General features: G+C 58.9%; 4 protein-coding genes across 4 annotated transcripts; all 4 read right to left on the bottom strand.

Annotated features, from left to right (window-relative positions):
- Nucleotides 1–581: 581 nt before the first annotated feature.
- LSCM1_01243 (uncharacterized protein) lies at nucleotides 582–1,589 on the bottom strand (the record flags this gene model as incomplete). The annotated part of the gene is made up of 1 exon (XM_067318865.1): nucleotides 582–1,589. One exon carries the CDS (start codon nucleotides 1,587–1,589, stop codon nucleotides 582–584), a length of 1,008 nt encoding a protein of 335 aa, XP_067174970.1.
- A 3,026-nt stretch (nucleotides 1,590–4,615) lies between these two features.
- LSCM1_01242 (uncharacterized protein) lies at nucleotides 4,616–5,779 on the bottom strand (the record flags this gene model as incomplete). The annotated part of the gene is made up of 1 exon (XM_067318864.1): nucleotides 4,616–5,779. One exon carries the CDS (start codon nucleotides 5,777–5,779, stop codon nucleotides 4,616–4,618), a length of 1,164 nt encoding a protein of 387 aa, XP_067174969.1.
- A 1,011-nt stretch (nucleotides 5,780–6,790) lies between these two features.
- Nucleotides 6,791–11,173, bottom strand: LSCM1_01241 (uncharacterized protein; the record flags this gene model as incomplete). Its single annotated transcript, XM_067318863.1, has 1 exon — nucleotides 6,791–11,173. The coding sequence occupies one exon, from the start codon at nucleotides 11,171–11,173 to the stop codon at nucleotides 6,791–6,793; it is 4,383 nt and encodes a 1,460-aa protein (XP_067174968.1).
- Nucleotides 11,174–13,324: 2,151 nt separating this feature from the next.
- On the bottom strand, nucleotides 13,325–13,987 carry LSCM1_01240 (uncharacterized protein; the record flags this gene model as incomplete). The annotated part of the gene is made up of 1 exon (XM_067318862.1): nucleotides 13,325–13,987. One exon carries the CDS (start codon nucleotides 13,985–13,987, stop codon nucleotides 13,325–13,327), a length of 663 nt encoding a protein of 220 aa, XP_067174967.1.
- Nucleotides 13,988–14,428: the final 441 nt, after the last annotated feature.

Below are 14,428 nucleotides of genomic sequence, written 5' to 3'. Positions count from 1 at the left end.
GCTCGCCCCCTCACGAGCAGTGGGCTGCCTGACAGCTGGCTGGCGCGCTGCCCATCCACGCGGACCGCACAGGCCTGCACACCGTCGCTGCCCGCCCCTACGCGCCACCCCAAAGGACCGGGCCGCTGATACCAGCAAGCGGCACCGCGCTGCAGCTGCCCACGCGCCGTGGGGGCTTGACACTCCGCCACCACGGGCAGCGGTGGTGCATGCGGCAGGGGGTAGAGGCAGGGCGGCTCGGCTCACCCGCACAGAGCGTGGGGGTGTGCTGGACCTCCGAGATGCCGCCGCGGACCGAGGTGTGTGCCCCTCCCGCCCTCCCGGGGCAGTGGGGCCATAAAAAGAGTGTAGGCGAAAAGGGAAGAGAGCACGCGCGTCGGCAAGAGGATCCACAGCTTCGACATTCACGTACCATCAAGCGCAATGGACAACTGGGCAAGGGTATATATTGATCGCAGTGCTTCGCTCAGCCCTCCCCATTCGCGCTTCTTTACGGCCACCCGAAGGGAAGTGGCGGGAAAGGAGCGAAAGAGCGCGTCACTCTCTGCTTCATCCTTTTATTGCGGTCGCGGTTGCTGCCGCTACGCGAATCCTCTGTATAGCACCTGCAAGGTTGACTCATCCACGGCAATCTCGCCGCTTGACTCGTCGCGTGTGAGCTCGAACGCAACTACAGCGCAGTTTTGCAGCTTCTTCTGCTTGGCGACGTGCGTGGAGTGCGGTGGGAGGAAGCGACGAAAGAAGTTGCGGAAGTACCCGCTGTGTCCCACCACGATCACCTCCTTCAGGTCAGCGTTGCTGCCTCCGGCGGCCGGTGCGAGGCTAGAGTCACCACTGCCGCCAAACAAGTGCATAAGGAACTCATCCATGCGCCGGTACACATCCACGCCAGCCACTCGGTTACCAGAGTTCAGGTGAGGATCAAAGACGGTGCCTAGTTTGGCAGGGTTGCTGATGTTGCCGAGCCTACAGGGCGCGATTTTACCGGCCTCGGTCGAGAGGCTCTGGGCGTCGATGTTCTGCGAGCCCTCCTGCAGCGCGGAGTCCATGACGATGCGCTCCTGCGTCACCGTCAGGCGCGGCGACACACCAACGAGCGCCGTTTCCATTGCACGACGTAGATTGCTAGACACTACGACCGACGTGCTTGGATCGAAGGAGATCTTCCTCTTGGCTGTCCGCATGAAGCTGGCGAGGTCTTGCACTTCCCTCTTGCCTTTGCTGCTGAGTGGGGAGTCGATGATGCATGACCCAAATGGATCGGTGAAGAAGTCGGTGAACTCTCGAATGGCCGCCCTCACCAGGCGCATCGGCATGCCGGTGTTGTACGAGTTGAAGAGTGAATTCCACACGGACTGCCCGTGGCGAATGAAAACAACACGAATCGTTCGCTTGACTCCGGCGCGGTCGCCAACGGCTTTCATTCGCACGTAGTTGGTGCCGTCGTAGTGTTTTGGCAAATCCTGTGCCTTGGCCATGAAGACGAAACCATCGACGTACAACTGGCATTTGGCGGCAGCCAAAGTACCCGCGGGAGTCACCACGAGAGCAATGACCACCACCAGCGCAAAGACCATCCAAAAGAACATTCGGCTTTCCTGCGATGTGGGCGAGAGGAAGACACAGGTGCACGAGGCCCAATGCCGCGACGCTCACATAGAAGCGGGCCGCACGGTAGCTGCGCGGAAAAGCAGTCGATGCGCCGAGTCTATGTCCAGCACCGAAACTCAGCCGCGCGGACGTGAGGAAGAGATGAGGCTGCGGATGCTGATGTGAACTTCTGCGCGACGGCGAGGACGAAGCGAAAGGAGAGGAGGCAGAAGAAGAGAGTGTTGAAGAGAATGCAGATCCAAGGTCTGCCGACGGGGGTCCGAAGCACAACGCAAGCACCAGAAAGGACGTCCTACAACCGAAAGGGAGGGGGGAAGGCCTTACACGTGGTGCGCACGCACAAATGCCGAAACGCGATCGAGTCTCTGGACACTAAAGGACTGCCCGGCTACCTTTGCCCTCATCGCAGTGGCGTCGCTCACATAGGGCGCGGGCATCACCAGCGACACATTGCCTGAGTAACGTCCGTTTCCCCTTCGTCTGCGTCTGCCTCATAATCATGCCAGAATGCGCTCTCTCTTTCTCTCGCCCTCTGCCGGGAGGAGGATACTGGTGGACTTGAGGGTGGCTTGCGCAGATGCGCCCCCCCGTCTCTTCTTGGCTCGCTGTCACAGCGGCGACGCAACGGGGGGGGGGGGCAGATGAAAATGAGCGGAAGGTCACCAGGCCCGTCCGCACCGCCAAACGCACCCGTGCAGGAGCAGAGAGACGAGAAGCACAAGAAGTCACGAGGACCCAAAGAGGTGAGGATGACGAAGAACAAAACGAAAAAAAAAGCATACGTGAAGAAAACACGAGCATTTTCGAAGAGCAAGATCGAAAAAAAAAACGCTGCCAAGGGCCAACTTCTTCACACAGCCAACTATAAACCGAGTCACAACAACAGGTATGCGGCTCACAGACGTCGGAGAATCAGGTCGAGAAGTACAGCTGCGCGTGAAAAAAAAAACGCAGACGAAGATTGGTCAAGAAGAGGCACCGAAACGAGGGGGGCAAAAAAAGCCAAGAAAGGGGAAAGCGAAAGAGGGAGAGCGATCGAGGAGGAGTAGAGGAGACGAGAGCGGCGCAAAGAAAATGACAAGATAGAAGCGAAGAGAAGGGAAGGAGTGCGACGTGCATGCACTCCCGTCCCACACTCCTTCAAACCTCTACGATCCAGTTGGTCCAGAAAATGCTTCTCCTTATGTTTTTTTCGGTTCGTTCTTATCCGTTTCTGACAGTGGCATAAGAGGCAGGGACGCACGCACGCGCTCTTTCGCGTTCTCACCCTCCTTCGTCTTGTTCCTTTCCCTTGGCCGGCATCGCCCTGTTGCGTCTTGCACCTCTCCCGGGGTGCCACAGCCCACAAGGCGGTGCAAACCCATACCACCACGACAGCAAAAAGGATAAGAGAGGCACGCCCTCGCTCAGGCGTTCCCCTAAGTGTTTGAATGCGCTCCTCCACTTTACGCATGCGCAGCAGTGTGCACCCACAGCACCGCTCTCCCTTCCTTCCTTTGTATTCCTCACACAACTCCTATACGTCGGCTACGAACCCATGGTCCACGACCGCCCACAGGCGTCGGCGTAAGCAGCACAAGCACTTACACGTATCGGAGCGGGCCCATCATCTTCCTCCTCGTCAGTCGCCTTTCCGCCCCTTCACTCTAGAGCAGAGGTGCTTTCCCCAGGGTTTCTGCAAAATGCGCACCTCTCACCATCGCCCGTTCAGCGGTGACACTGATGCTGCGCGCACCATCGCTACAAAGAAAGGGAGGGGCGGAATGAAACGGTATAGGCAAACATTCATCGGCGGCCACGCCTGGCCTCAGCAGCCTATGCGAAATCCGAATCTGCGACGAATGGCAGACACAGACAACGGAAGTCCGCGATGCTCATGGGAAACGGCTGAAAAACAGACCAATACGCATCACAGCTTCCACACGCGGCGCCCCTCATAAAGATTCTTGCATAAAGAGAGGAGAGGAACGCCACATGAGCAGGAGACGGTGGAAGAGCGCGCTAGTGACGACACGTCAATCCTTATCTTCGCTATGGCCGTTTTGTACTCGCAGAAAGACAGGAAAAGAGATCGCGCTCGCTGGTGAAAAAAAAAAATACGGCCGCTTTCGAGACTGGAAGGGGCCGGCGCGGCACCAAAATATCTGAGGAGAGCGGCCAAAGAGAGACACCCTATAGCGCACATTCACCAGGAACCTCCGTCATGCTGAGCTGCGTAGCGAATGAAGGACGCAACGGGAAAGGAGGCAAGGGCGCGTCCTACAACCATCCATCAGCTTTATGAAGAAAAGAAGAGCGAAAAGCGTAGCTAACAAAAAAAGGAACTTGGACAGCACACACGCATACAACGAAGGGCATGATTCGCTGTAGGCTTGAAGTATGGTCCTCGCACGATATCAGAGTTCATTTTTGTGTGTACCTCTCCATCTCCTTACTCTTTCCCTGAAGCGTCAGCCAAGCGCTCCTTGGTAAGACCTATCGCAGACTACCCGACCGTATCCTGCTGCGAGGCAGCCCCAAGCACGGCGCCAGGGCAAGGCCGCGACCCGGTGCTTCGTAGCACGGCCTCCCCCCCTCCACGAAACTCTGCCCGCTACGCAGCTCGCCCCCTCACGAGCAGTGGGCTGCCTGACAGCTGGCTGGCGCGCTGCCCATCCACGCGGACCGCACAGGCCTGCACACCGTCGCTGCCCGCCCCTACGCGCCACCCCAAAGGACCGGGCCGCTGATACCAGCAAGCGGCACCGCGCTGCAGCTGCCCACGCGCCGTGGGGGCTTGACACTCCGCCACCACGAGCAGCGGTGGTGCATGCGGCAGGGGGTAGAGGCAGGGCGGCTCGGCTCACCCGCACAGAGCGTGGGGGTGTGCTGGACCTCCGAGATGCCGCCGCGGACCGAGGTGTGTGCCCCTCCCGTTGTCTTCCTCTCCAGCGTCATGGAAAAGTCCATACAAGTAGAAAAAAATAGAAGCAGTGTATCATGCGGCTCAACTCCTCGTCACTTCTCACTTTTTGCTGAGTGTCGCCATCAACGTGGTGGATGGGGTGTACATCCCGTGAAACGGCAGGAGCTCGCCGAGAATGAGGCTGTCCTCAATCCATTTGAAATGGACAAGCTGAAGCCCAGGAAGGCTGCTGTTGATGAGTTTTGCTGCCTCAGCCATGAGCTTACACAGCTGGTCTTCCTCGGTGTAAAGGATGTGGGTAAGGTCGTCTTGCAGCGCCTCATCCACCGAGGCGGTTTTGCTCACGAGTTTGCCGCCACACCGCTCAATCGCCCTCTTGAGAGGCTCGTGCCGCTGCAGGGACGGTGTGAGGAGCAAGCTCATGCCGCTGAACAGCATTCGGTCCACCCTGTTGAGGGTCTGCATCATGATGATGAGCTCGATCCCGGTTTTCTTTCGGCGAGCCTCGACTTCGTCGTTTTCATCGTCGCAAAAATCAGCGTTAGTGCGTGTCGTGCAGGCCAGCACCGCGTCGTAGACGCTTAGGGTGGTGTAGTGAAACGGTTCGATATTGTAAAAGGGTGGAATGGCTTCCTGCATGCCTTCCGGCACGTCCAGGGTCTTGTAAGACACCCCCTCTCGCACCTTGACCGCCTTGACTGCCTTAGCCTTTGCCGTGGGAAAGGAAGTGGGAATGGAGTACTCGTACTTGTTTATCTGGTAGAATGGGTGCTGATGGTGAGGCAGGGTAGTGCCGCCCCCCGTTGGGTTTGCCACCGGCGGCACACTTGTCAGGCGGTAAAGTGAGGGGTGAATCTGGCGCGACTGGAGGAGCGAGTCCAGCATCCAGGAAATCGGCACACAGGGGATGTTCGTGTGCTTCTCTATGCAGGAGCGGCACTTCTCGCTCCGCTCGTAGCCAGGGCGGTAGATGAGAGTAGTCACTACCGAGGGATCGAAGGTGGCGCAGCAGTTAGCGCCGTGCCGCTCTGCCATGCGCCACTCCACCGAGTGGCTGGGGTGCACGATCGTGCGTGGGATGATGCCGTTGAAGTGAAACGAGTAGCCGGCAAAAATCTGTGGCACCCCTCGGCGATCCAGTGGGCGGGCAAACCGGCACATCTGGCAGTAGGTGGCATCCTCCGCCTGCTCCACACCGCAGTTAGAGCACGCCCACGCGCCCACCGCCGTTCCCGCATTGTTGGCGATCTCTTCCGTCTCCATGGCTGGCCGGCTCAGAGGGCAAAGACCTCACAGGAAGAGCCGATCGCCCCAGACAATTGGAAAGCGAATCAGAGAGTAATGATGACGATGACTAAAGACGCACACGCCGAAGGGAAAGAGAGGAAAAGAGAAAAGCGCACGCAATGCAAGGTTTTAAGTGATAGGCCGAGATGGTGCTGCAGCAGCGTATGCGCGCTTAGCCGTCACTGGCGTCCCTCTTCCAGCGTAGAGAAGAGGAAAGAGGTAGAGGAAGAGGGGCGCTGGGGCAGAGGAGCGGGCGAGCAAGGAAGAAGCACACACGGTAACAAAAGGGAAGCACTAAAGTAGAAGCTGGTGGGTCGGTAATGTACTACTCTGCGCGCGACCCCATCACCATACACGTTTTATGAGGGCGAAAGAGTGTGAGGTGAAGATGGCAAGGATCGGGAAAGCGACGAAGACCGAGGCGTTGGACGAAACGAGTTTCAGGCGTGACCAGGAGAAGAGGATAGCGCCAGTAGATGGGTAGCGGAGAAGTAATGGGAAGGCAAGTGCGGCGCGTCAGAGAGACGGAGAGAAGCGTCCGAGGCTAGGGGCGGCCTTCGCTTTGGGCACCTTGACGACCTTGCCGCCTCTCCCGCTCATGCGCTTCACGCCTCGTGCCCTACTGCCAAAGCAGCAAAAGCCACGGCACCTAAGCAACAAGCGAGTGCGATGGAGTGCGCTGAGGTGAAGAAACGACACCAGAACGTGGAAGAGTAGAGCAAGAGGGCTCGTCGGTTGCTGTCGGCATGCCGTTCTCACATGAAACGGCTCTTTCGGTCATTTCCGTGGGTGCGTGAGCGGAAGAAATAAAACGTAAACGGCACGACGTGCGGAGGGGCGGCAATGCACGAGGGTAGACGCCACCCGAAACGTGCGTGTTGATACCGGCAATGTACATAATAATCCAAAAGGGAAAAGATGGAGGGAAAAAAAATCGGCGCGGCAGAGAAGTGAAGGTGATGTCGAAGCCGCCCCTACGCAGCCGCCTTAGAGTGTGGCAGGGCCGTTGGCGTGCATTGCGCTTCGGTTCTGCTGCCGCTCTGGCAACGGCGGAAGTGGACGCCCACGAGAGCCGCTAACGCTCGCCTGGGTCACAGAACGCATCAGGTCGGGCGGCATTGGCTTCCAGCGAAGAAGCCGCTTCAGCGTTTCGCTCTGCTGCGTCGGGCACGTACAGCTCTGAGAGGTGCCACAGCCACCCCAGTCTTCGCCGCCAAGAAGCGAGGACTGCGGCTTTTCACGCACGTAGGCAGGGCCCTTGTGGGCCAGCAGCTCCTTCTCCTCCTGCGCTGCCTGCTCCTCCGCCTTCTGGCGGCGGATGCCCATCTCCGTGATGTTCTCCAGCAGAGAGCGCTGCTGCCGTCGCAGGATGTCTACCTGGGCCCGAGTCTGCAAGATCTTCGCTTTAGTGTCCTCCGTCTCTCGCAGCATCACCTCTATCGCTTGATCATGCGTGGAGAGAAGGACATACTCGCGACGCACATCAGCAATCTCCCCATTGACGGCCCGCTCCTCAGCAGCGGTCATCATGAAACGCGACACCGGCCGCCCGCAGCACAGTTCCAGCTGCTGCAGCTCGGTGTGGTACGTCTCGAACCGGAACGCGACACGAATGTCGGAGAGATGCGTGCGCAGCGAGTCGTTGCCGAGCGAGGACGAAAGGAACCAGCGGTCACCTATCGCGTTGCGCTTGAAATCGTTATCGAAGCCGCACTGAAGCACAGAGTTGCGCGCGATCTCGCACAGGTCGTTCGCGCTAAGTCCCCACACGCGCGCCGCTATGCTGTACTCCTCGATCAGCGGCTCCTGCGTTTGGTGGAACATCATGGGATCGTCCGTGCTCAGCGAAACATTCAGCCCGCGGTGGAAGAAGTCAGGAAAGGGATTATTCAAAAAGTGCAGGAACAGGGCGTTGTTACTAAGCGGCGACACGTGCAGACCAATCTGGGTGAGGTAGTAGAGGTACTGCATCGGTGGATCGTTGCGCAGGTTGATACCGTGACAGATGCTGTTTGCGCAGAGAAAGGCGCCGTACAAGTGCTCTTCAGATCCCGATTCGCCGCAGTGGGGCCGCAGCCCAAACGTGGAGAAACCGCGAGACGCACGGAATTCGTTGAGGGTGCGGATGTTGGCGTACAGGTAGTAGAGGTAGTAGTTGTAGGGCGGGTTCTCGACGGAGGTCCACGCCCACGGGGAGATTGTAGTAAATGGAAGATCAATGGTGGCCTCGTTGTCGACGGAGTCGAAGCCGCTCACGTGATTAAGAAAATTGTGCAGCGTTGGGTGCTCACTTGGGTGCAGCGAGGCCTCCCACAAGGGCTGAAAGATGTTTTGCAGGTACTGGCCAAAGCTGCCAATGACGTTCTGCGCGCGGAACACCTTGTACACGCGCGGCACCTGGACAATCCACTTGTTGTGCGTGCTCGCCATCCCGTGTGTTGCAAACCAGTGCGCCAGCTTGCCCCACTCCTTGCTGTTGATGCCGTAGACAGAGAGGCGGTTCTCAGCGTAGGTGTAGCGGTCGCGCGAGTACTGCTGGAAGACGTCGTGGATTAGCTCCGCAAAGTAGCGGCCATTCATGAAATTGTCCGTCTTGAGCAGTAGCGAGCGCAAGTCACCGTTTTCCATGGGGTTGTACTTGCTGTTAAAATTGTCAAAGCGCTCGAACAGCGTATGATCGGCCTGCACGTTCAGCTGGTCTACCGTCAAGTTCGGTGTGATGCCGGCCTTCGCAAAGAGCTGGCCCAGAGTAATGATGGCGTCGCCTTTCTTCATGGCAATGTCATCGCTGCTTTCCTTCAGCTTCGCTAGCACGAACTTCAAAATCTGCCGCGGCGTCATACCTGCTGCCATGTGGATGTGCGTGTCGACCTTCGTCGCCTGATAGAAGTCGCGGTTCGAGGACTGCCGATCCTCTGTGGTGCCGGCTTCGTTTTCGTGGTTGAGGGCGAGGTGCAGGCGGAACTTGTGGTCAAGGTTCTCGAGTCGCTTGTGGGCGTACTCCTTAACCTCGGCGCTGGCGCAGATGTCCTTAAGCTCGCACAGGTGCTTGTGGAAGTCGTCAAGCGTCGGAAGCGACCGCGGCCAGGCGTGCACGGCGCTTTTCGGGTACGCAATGAAAACCGCGTCGCTAGCAGCGTAGGTCCACTCATCCTCGTTGAAGGTTGCCGTTCGGCGCTGGAAGTCTGTCTCGACGCCGTGCCGCTGCGACGTCTCCCACGGCGGGGGCGGGCGCCAGATATACTGGTGGCGCATGTCGAGTGCGCGTGCAACACTCGGTGCCGCTCTCACCGCCTTCGGGTCCTTGTGTGGTCCCTTGAGCACCGTGCGTGGGAATCGGACGCGGTTGTCCATGACCGTATCGTACTCTACCTCCTGCACGTTGCTGAGGTGATGCCAGCGACTGAGCCCGGCACCAACCTCCTGAGTGGTGTGCAAGCTAAGGTCACGCATCATGTCGCGTTCTAGCTGCCATGCCTCCTCGCGGAACGCGAGCCGTGCGTTGGTGACGTGGCTCAGCTCGAAGTCGTTGCCCTCGACGCCCAGATGGTAGTCGTCCCCGAGCCACTGCCGCTTCACCTCCGGAGAGAAGGAGGACATGAGTGCACTGTTGTGCGCCAGCTCTGTCATGTCAAGCGAGCTCAGTCGAAATATCTTCTGCGCCGTGGCGTACTCCTCAATGAGGGCGCGAGGGTTGTGGTGGTAGCGCAGTGGCGAGTCGGTTGACAGCGTGATGTGCAGACAGCGGTGCAGAAAATGAGGAAGCGGGTGGTCCTTGTATGCCACGATGCCCTCCATGTGATCGCACAGCGGCGACACCGTCAAGCCAACACGATGCAGGCCGCACAGGTACTGCAGCACGGGGTAGTCCGTAATCTTGGTCGCGCGGGTGATGACGTCAGAGAGAATGTAGGCGCCGATCACGTCGTCCATCCCAGTCGGCTTGTTGCCAGTGCAGCGCAGCTGAAGCGGCTCAAGCCCCTTGCGTCGCCGCAGGCTGTTCAGCACAACGAGGTTCGCATATAGGTAGTACATGTAGTAGAGCTCGCTCTGCTGGTCCGAGATCCGCACCTGATCAGGCGGCGGGGCCGTTTCGTTGAAGTCTCGGCCAGGCCAGTCTCGTGCATGCAGCATCTGCAGGCCACCCACCTGCCCCAGCAGCCACGCCACACCAGCATTGCTCGGGTCGTCTGGAGCCAAGGTAGCCTTGAAGAGAGCGAGAAAGAGGTTGTCCAGCTGGTCCTGCAGCGTCGTGCAGTCGCTTACCACCTCGAAGGGCGGTGACTCGGTGAAGCAGAGGCCCAAGATGTACCGCACCTGCGGATGCGGGCCCTCTAGCTTCCGCCGTATCAGCTCCGCCAGATCGCTCAGCTCGGAGGCGTGCAGGCCATAGAGTGTCAGGCTGTACTCAGCGGCCTGCGGGTTAAGTGATGGTCGCTCTGCCCTGGCCAGCGCGCGCCGCAGCACCTTCTCGCACAGGAACCCCTGCAAAGCAGTGAATGAGAAGCGCAGCTCTGCACCAAGGGCAGCCATGCTCTCGTAATCTGCAGAGTTGCTCTGAACCTCGTGAGGTGCGTCCTTCTCTGCCTGCCATCCGAGGCCGGCCAGTGTAAGGTCGTCCGCAGAGGGGACGCCGTAGGCATCGAGCAGCTCACGAAGTGTGGAGCTCGAACCGTCGCGCAGGCGCACTGATGCCTCCGGACTGCGTCGGCACATCTCCTTCGCCCCCTCCAGCAGCTCCCGTGCGTCCATCGACTCGCTGAGCAGCACTGCGTTGTCCACTTTCCTCGCAGCAGAGAAGACGCCGCCGGCTTTGTGATAATTTGCCCGCTCTTCCATCTCTGCATTGAGTAAGAAGAACATGCGGGAGCGCTCTTGCATAATGCCAAGGCGATGGTGGCAGGCGTTGATGCAGCCGGCGTTTCCGACAGTGAGCCGCACCTTCTGCACGTCCATCGCGTACTGCGACCACGTCGGTATAGGGAGAAATAGTGACGTGTCATGATCCGAGACTTGGTAGACGCCGTTCTCTTGGGCAACCGTGACACGGCCGGGTAATGGGGCTGACATGTATGGGTTCGCCCGCTTCCAGCCACCCGCACGAGCCTCAAGCGGCCGGTACAGTGAGCGTACACGCAAGGCAGCCTCGATGCGGCCATGCACGCGCCGCATCTCAACGCCCCCGTCATCGCCGTCAATGACGACTTGAAACATCTCTGACGGCTCATGGGGGAGGCCTTTGCGGGAAGCACCGAGGCGGCTGTGCGAGTGGTCGCCTGTTTCTGGAAAGGGGGCCGTGAGAACAGAATCATTCTGCGAAGATACCGGTTGGGCGGCAACACCCTGGTAAAGCTCCGGTAGCGTGGGCATGGCGGCGGAGTTGCCAATGGTGAATTTCCGCTCCGTTAAGAGCGATGCTACGCTGCGAGGCACGGTGCTGAGGGCAGCTAAAGTGGTCGAAAGTTCGGAGAAGGACCGGTAAAGAGGAAGAGGCGTGGAGGAGCACAGACGGAGACACTCACAGACGCAAACGCTGACCTCACCCCCGTCTGTGCGCGACCTCTCGATGGCCCCCTCCTGCACAGCGCCCTTACGTCAGGTATTTGCGTATGCGTCGAAGTGATGCAGCTCAATCGCAGCCGACGCGCACCACTCGTTTGTCGCTCACGAGTCTGGCTGTTTCCTCTCCCCTGTTCGCGAAGTGTCGAGCCCCCCCTACAAAGCTTCTTTGAGAATGTGGCAGACGACATGATGCCTCATGAGAAGGAAGCACACAGAAAGGAGGAGAAGGGTGGGAAGGAAGTGGAGGTGTCACTTGCCGCCAAAATAAGCGAGCCCGAAGGGGGGATGCATCCAGAAGCGTTCCTTGGATTTCCTCGTCTTCATTGCACTTTGCAGAGGAGCAGGCGACGTATACGAAGCAGCCAGCGTTGGCCGCACATTTGTGAGACTTTAGGCCCTTTCCCTCTGGCACGATTACCCCCTCCCGAGTCTGGAGAGGGCCGCCACCCTCAGGCGACATGAGCGTACGTCTTCGATGGGCTTTGCTGAAAGATTGCTGAATGCGTGCGCGAAGCGGCAGTTCCACCTCCGGCGCATGCACACGAAAATGCAAGCTCAAGTGAGTGCCGAGTGGAATTGGATGTGAGGAAGCCCTAGTGGCACGAGGTGCGCACCGGTGCCCACTACCTGCCTGCACTGATCTCTTAAGAAAAGGAAAAGGGGAAACAGCACCGAAGATTGCAGCGAAAAAAAGGGGGGCTAGAAGACACCCCGGATACCATGTTCGGACCTGCACAGTAAAAATGGGCGCCTCAATCACCTGCATCATTTTTCTCCACAGTAATCCCCCTTCTCCCTATCTGCCATCGGCACACGCACGCAAATCGTGCGGAGGTGCGGGAGCAACTAACTCCGGGCAAAAAAAAAGGTAAAGAGTGACTCAGTAAGCACCACACACACTCACAAGAAGGAAAGAAAAAAAGCGGCAGCACTGCACTGCACTGCAGCACAACAACAGAAACAAAGGGAAGCAAAAAGACAAGAAAGCGCTCAAAGACATCAGAGCCACCCGACACGTGCACACACACATACACACAGTGAGACGGCGAGAGAGGGGGAGGGCAGCGTAAACAAAAAAAAAACGGCAGAAGAACGCACACACACACACGACAGGGCACGACAGCACCGCGTAATCAATTGCTCGCACAGTGACATGAAAAACGGCTATGAGTGAATCATTAGTGAACGGCCGACACAGATGGAGGGAGCTGATGAAGAGAAATCGTACAGAAACATGGCCCGTGCACTACCGACACACCCACGCCGCGTCGACAACCCCCTCATCGGAGGCACACACAAGGCAAAAAGGCTTGCGACCAGCTTCGGAACTACGCGTCGCGAATCCGTCTCTTCCTCTTATGCAGTGCCGCAGTGGCCATCGATAACGCTGGAGAGGAAGGGAGCGGGAGGGGCGGCATCTCGGAGGTCCAGCACACCCCCACGCTCTGTGCGGGTGAGCCGAGCCGCCCTGCCTCTACCCCCTGCCGCATGCACCACCGCTGCCCGTGGTGGCGGAGTGTCAAGCCCCCACGGCGCGTGGGCAGCTGCAGCGCGGTGCCGCTTGCTGGTATCAGCGGCCCGGTCCTTTGGGGTGGCGCGTAGGGGCGGGCAGCGACGGTGTGCAGGCCTGTGCGGTCCGCGTGGATGGGCAGCGCGCCAGCCAGCTGTCAGGCAGCCCACTGCTCGTGAGGGGGCGAGCTGCGTAGCGGGCAGAGTTTCGTGGAGGGGGGGAGGCCGTGCTACGAAGCACCGGGTCGCGGCCTTGCCCTGGCGCCGTGCTTGGGGCTGCCTCGCAGCAGGATACGGTCGGGCAGTCTGCGGCCGGCCGAGGGCAGGGCGACCTGGTGCTCAATGGCAGAAGTGAGCGTATTGGGGGCCGGGAAGAGAGTCTCTCTCCTTTCGAGAGTGATGTGCAATCGTAAAGAGGCGCTGCCTCTGCTACGTGGCGCGTACAGACACCTAAACAATGCTCTCGCGGTAGATGCTTGCCGCGTTCTTCAACAGCCCTCCCGAGACGCGCCAGTAACGAAGCATCATCACGCACAGTGCAACGGCGTGGAGCGACCACAGAATCGCACTCAAGAGAACCAGCACAAATGGGGCCACCTTGTCCTTTAAGCTGAGGGCGTAGAACCAGCCACAGCCTCCAAAGCCGACGACGCCTACCGCCATCCACACATCGAACCCGAAGCCTATGAGTAGACCAAGCAGGGCAAGCAGCTGCCGCGGTCGAGAAGAAAACACGATGGCGCAATACACGTTGTAATACCACGCAATCCACGCGCCAGGGAGCCCCAGCAGGTACAGGAAGGAGAGACCAAAGTGCATTGCGTTTCCGCCAAGTGCGAAGGCCACGACCGCAGCCGCAATGTTGAAGATGATAAGCACTACCAAGGTAATGTACAGGCCCGCTAGGATGTACATGAACCGCTGCTGAGGTATGGGCACCTGCTCTCGGATGTTATGGTAGATGATCGGCTTCACACAGCAGCACTCCGGTGGGAAGTTGGGATCGAGCTCAGCCGCATGAGACACCCTTTGGTTGCGGATGTTCAGCGCCTCACGCCTGGCAGCGTTCTGCCGCTCCTTTTCCAGCACCATCCACTCTGTAATGGTGGCCATCGTTTCTGCCTTGAGTTGAAGACGGCGAGGAGGCACAGGTGCGCAAAAGCTGTCGATTCGCAAGAAACACCGCAGGTATGTGTCCGTGACGCTATGGATGAGGCCCGGAATACCCCCAAAGCGGCAGGAGCGAGGGAGGGGAGTCGCACAGAAAAAAAAAGAAAACAGAGAAAGATGGAGAGAGAGAGAGAAAGAGCCCTCAGCGGAGAAGAGGAGAGGTGGCGGGCGCACACACGCCTGAGCGAAAGAGACGAGGAGCAAAGAGAGGGAGGGATTGAAAAGAGTCAGAGGGGGGGGGGGGCAAAAGAGAGAGAGAGAATGGGAGGGAGGGAGTCGACGGATGCCAGGAGAGGAGACCTGACCGTTACAGGGGCTATACGAGGAGTCGCGTCGGGACTTCCCTGGCTCTCGACGAGCGCAGGAATGTTCTTTTTTCTTCTT

The sequence above is a fragment of the Leishmania martiniquensis genome, chromosome 35, assembly GCF_017916325.1.
Source record: "Leishmania martiniquensis isolate LSCM1 chromosome 35, whole genome shotgun sequence".
NCBI classification, from domain to species: Eukaryota; Euglenozoa; class Kinetoplastea; order Trypanosomatida; family Trypanosomatidae; genus Leishmania; species Leishmania martiniquensis.
Note: the sequence above shows the minus strand (reverse complement) of the source record. Positions and strands in the feature narration are given on the sequence as shown.